We start from the raw sequence: 1274 nt of genomic DNA on the forward strand, positions 1-1274 counted from the left end.
TGCTGCTGCTGCTGCTGCTGCACCACGCACCGCCTTCTGTCGCCCTTCGTGGCCTCTTCAGTACACCGACAGCAGCAGCAGCAGCAGCAGCAGCAGCAGCAGCAGCAGCAGCAGGCCCACGCTGCTGCAGTCTCTGTCTGAGCTGCGTGAGGATTTTGGTGGGGACTTTAGGGGCCCCCAAGGAGACAGCAGGTGGGGCCCCCCTGTTAAGCGGGAAACAGCAGCAGCAGCAGCAGCAGCAGCAGCAACAGCAGCAGCAGCACCAGCAAATACTGCTGCTGCTGCTGGTGGTGGTGGTCGTGTTGCTGCTGCTGCATCGAGAGACAGGCGCATGCTGATGTTAGAGGATGTGGGGGGTGAGGAGACAGCAAGTGCTGCAGCAGCAGCAGCAGCAGCAGGAGCAGCAGCAGCAACTCCTGCTGCTGCTGCTGCTGCTGCTGCTGCTGCACCAGGAGAAGGTCTTGCTGCTGATGCTGCAACAAGAAGGGCTACGCTTGTCTCCTTTTTGCTGTCTCTGCTGCCGGAGAGCAGCAGCTACGGTGCTCTGGCTGGGGGCGTTGATATGTCTCCTGCTGCTGCTGCTGCTGCTGCTGCTGCTGCTGCGGGACCACCGCTGCAGGATACAACAACAACAGCAGCAGCAGCAGCAGCAGCAGATGATAGCTGCCTAGACACCACAAAAGCACTGCTCAGCAGCCTTCAGGGTCACCTCCTTCGTTATGAGTCTGAGGAGGTGCATCAGCTGCAGCAGCAGCAGCAGCAGCAGCAACAGCAACAGCAGCAGCAGCAGCTGCTGCTGCTGCAGCAGGTGAAGCAGCAGCATGAAGGAGGGAAACGCAGCAGAGGCGGGGGAGCGGCTGCTGCCAGCCGCATAGGGACAGGTATCCGAGGAGGTGCTGCTGCTGCTGCTGCTGCTGCTGCTGCTGCTGCTACGAAGCAGGAGCTGCTGCAGCACAGCGATATAGCAGCAGCAGCAGCAGCAGCAGCAGCAGCTGTGCGGCCTCCTGATTCAGAACCACTACCCCGAGGGAGGGGTCGGCAGCAGCAGCATCGTCAGCAGCCTTCAACAGCAGCAGCAGCAGCAGCAGCAGCAGCAGCAGCAGTAGCAGGTTTGGGGGATACAGTTGATGCAACAGCAGCAGCAGCAGCAGCAGCAGCAGCAGCAGGCATTGACAGTGGTAATCTGTGTTGTGATTCTTTGCTGCTTTCTCCATCATCTTCTATCTCTACTTCTTCTTCTTCGTCCTCATCATCATCATCAGCAGCAGCAGCAG

At 59.8% G+C, this 1274-nt stretch overlaps 1 protein-coding gene across 1 annotated transcript in view; it reads left to right on the plus strand.

Moving 5' to 3' along the window:
• EMH_0079930 (uncharacterized protein) overlaps positions 1-1274 on the plus strand; it is a gene marked incomplete at both ends in the record, with an annotated part of 3280 nt that overhangs the window by 1588 nt on the left and 418 nt on the right. Inside the window, one exon of the mRNA XM_013500195.1 lies at positions 1-1185. Within this exon, the coding sequence (XP_013355649.1) occupies positions 1-1185 (1185 nt within the window). The remainder of the gene's footprint in view (positions 1186-1274) is intronic.

This window comes from Eimeria mitis, genomic scaffold, assembly GCF_000499745.2.
Source record: "Eimeria mitis Houghton genomic scaffold, Emh_scaff5113, whole genome shotgun sequence".
NCBI lineage: Eukaryota > Apicomplexa > Conoidasida > Eucoccidiorida > Eimeriidae > Eimeria > Eimeria mitis.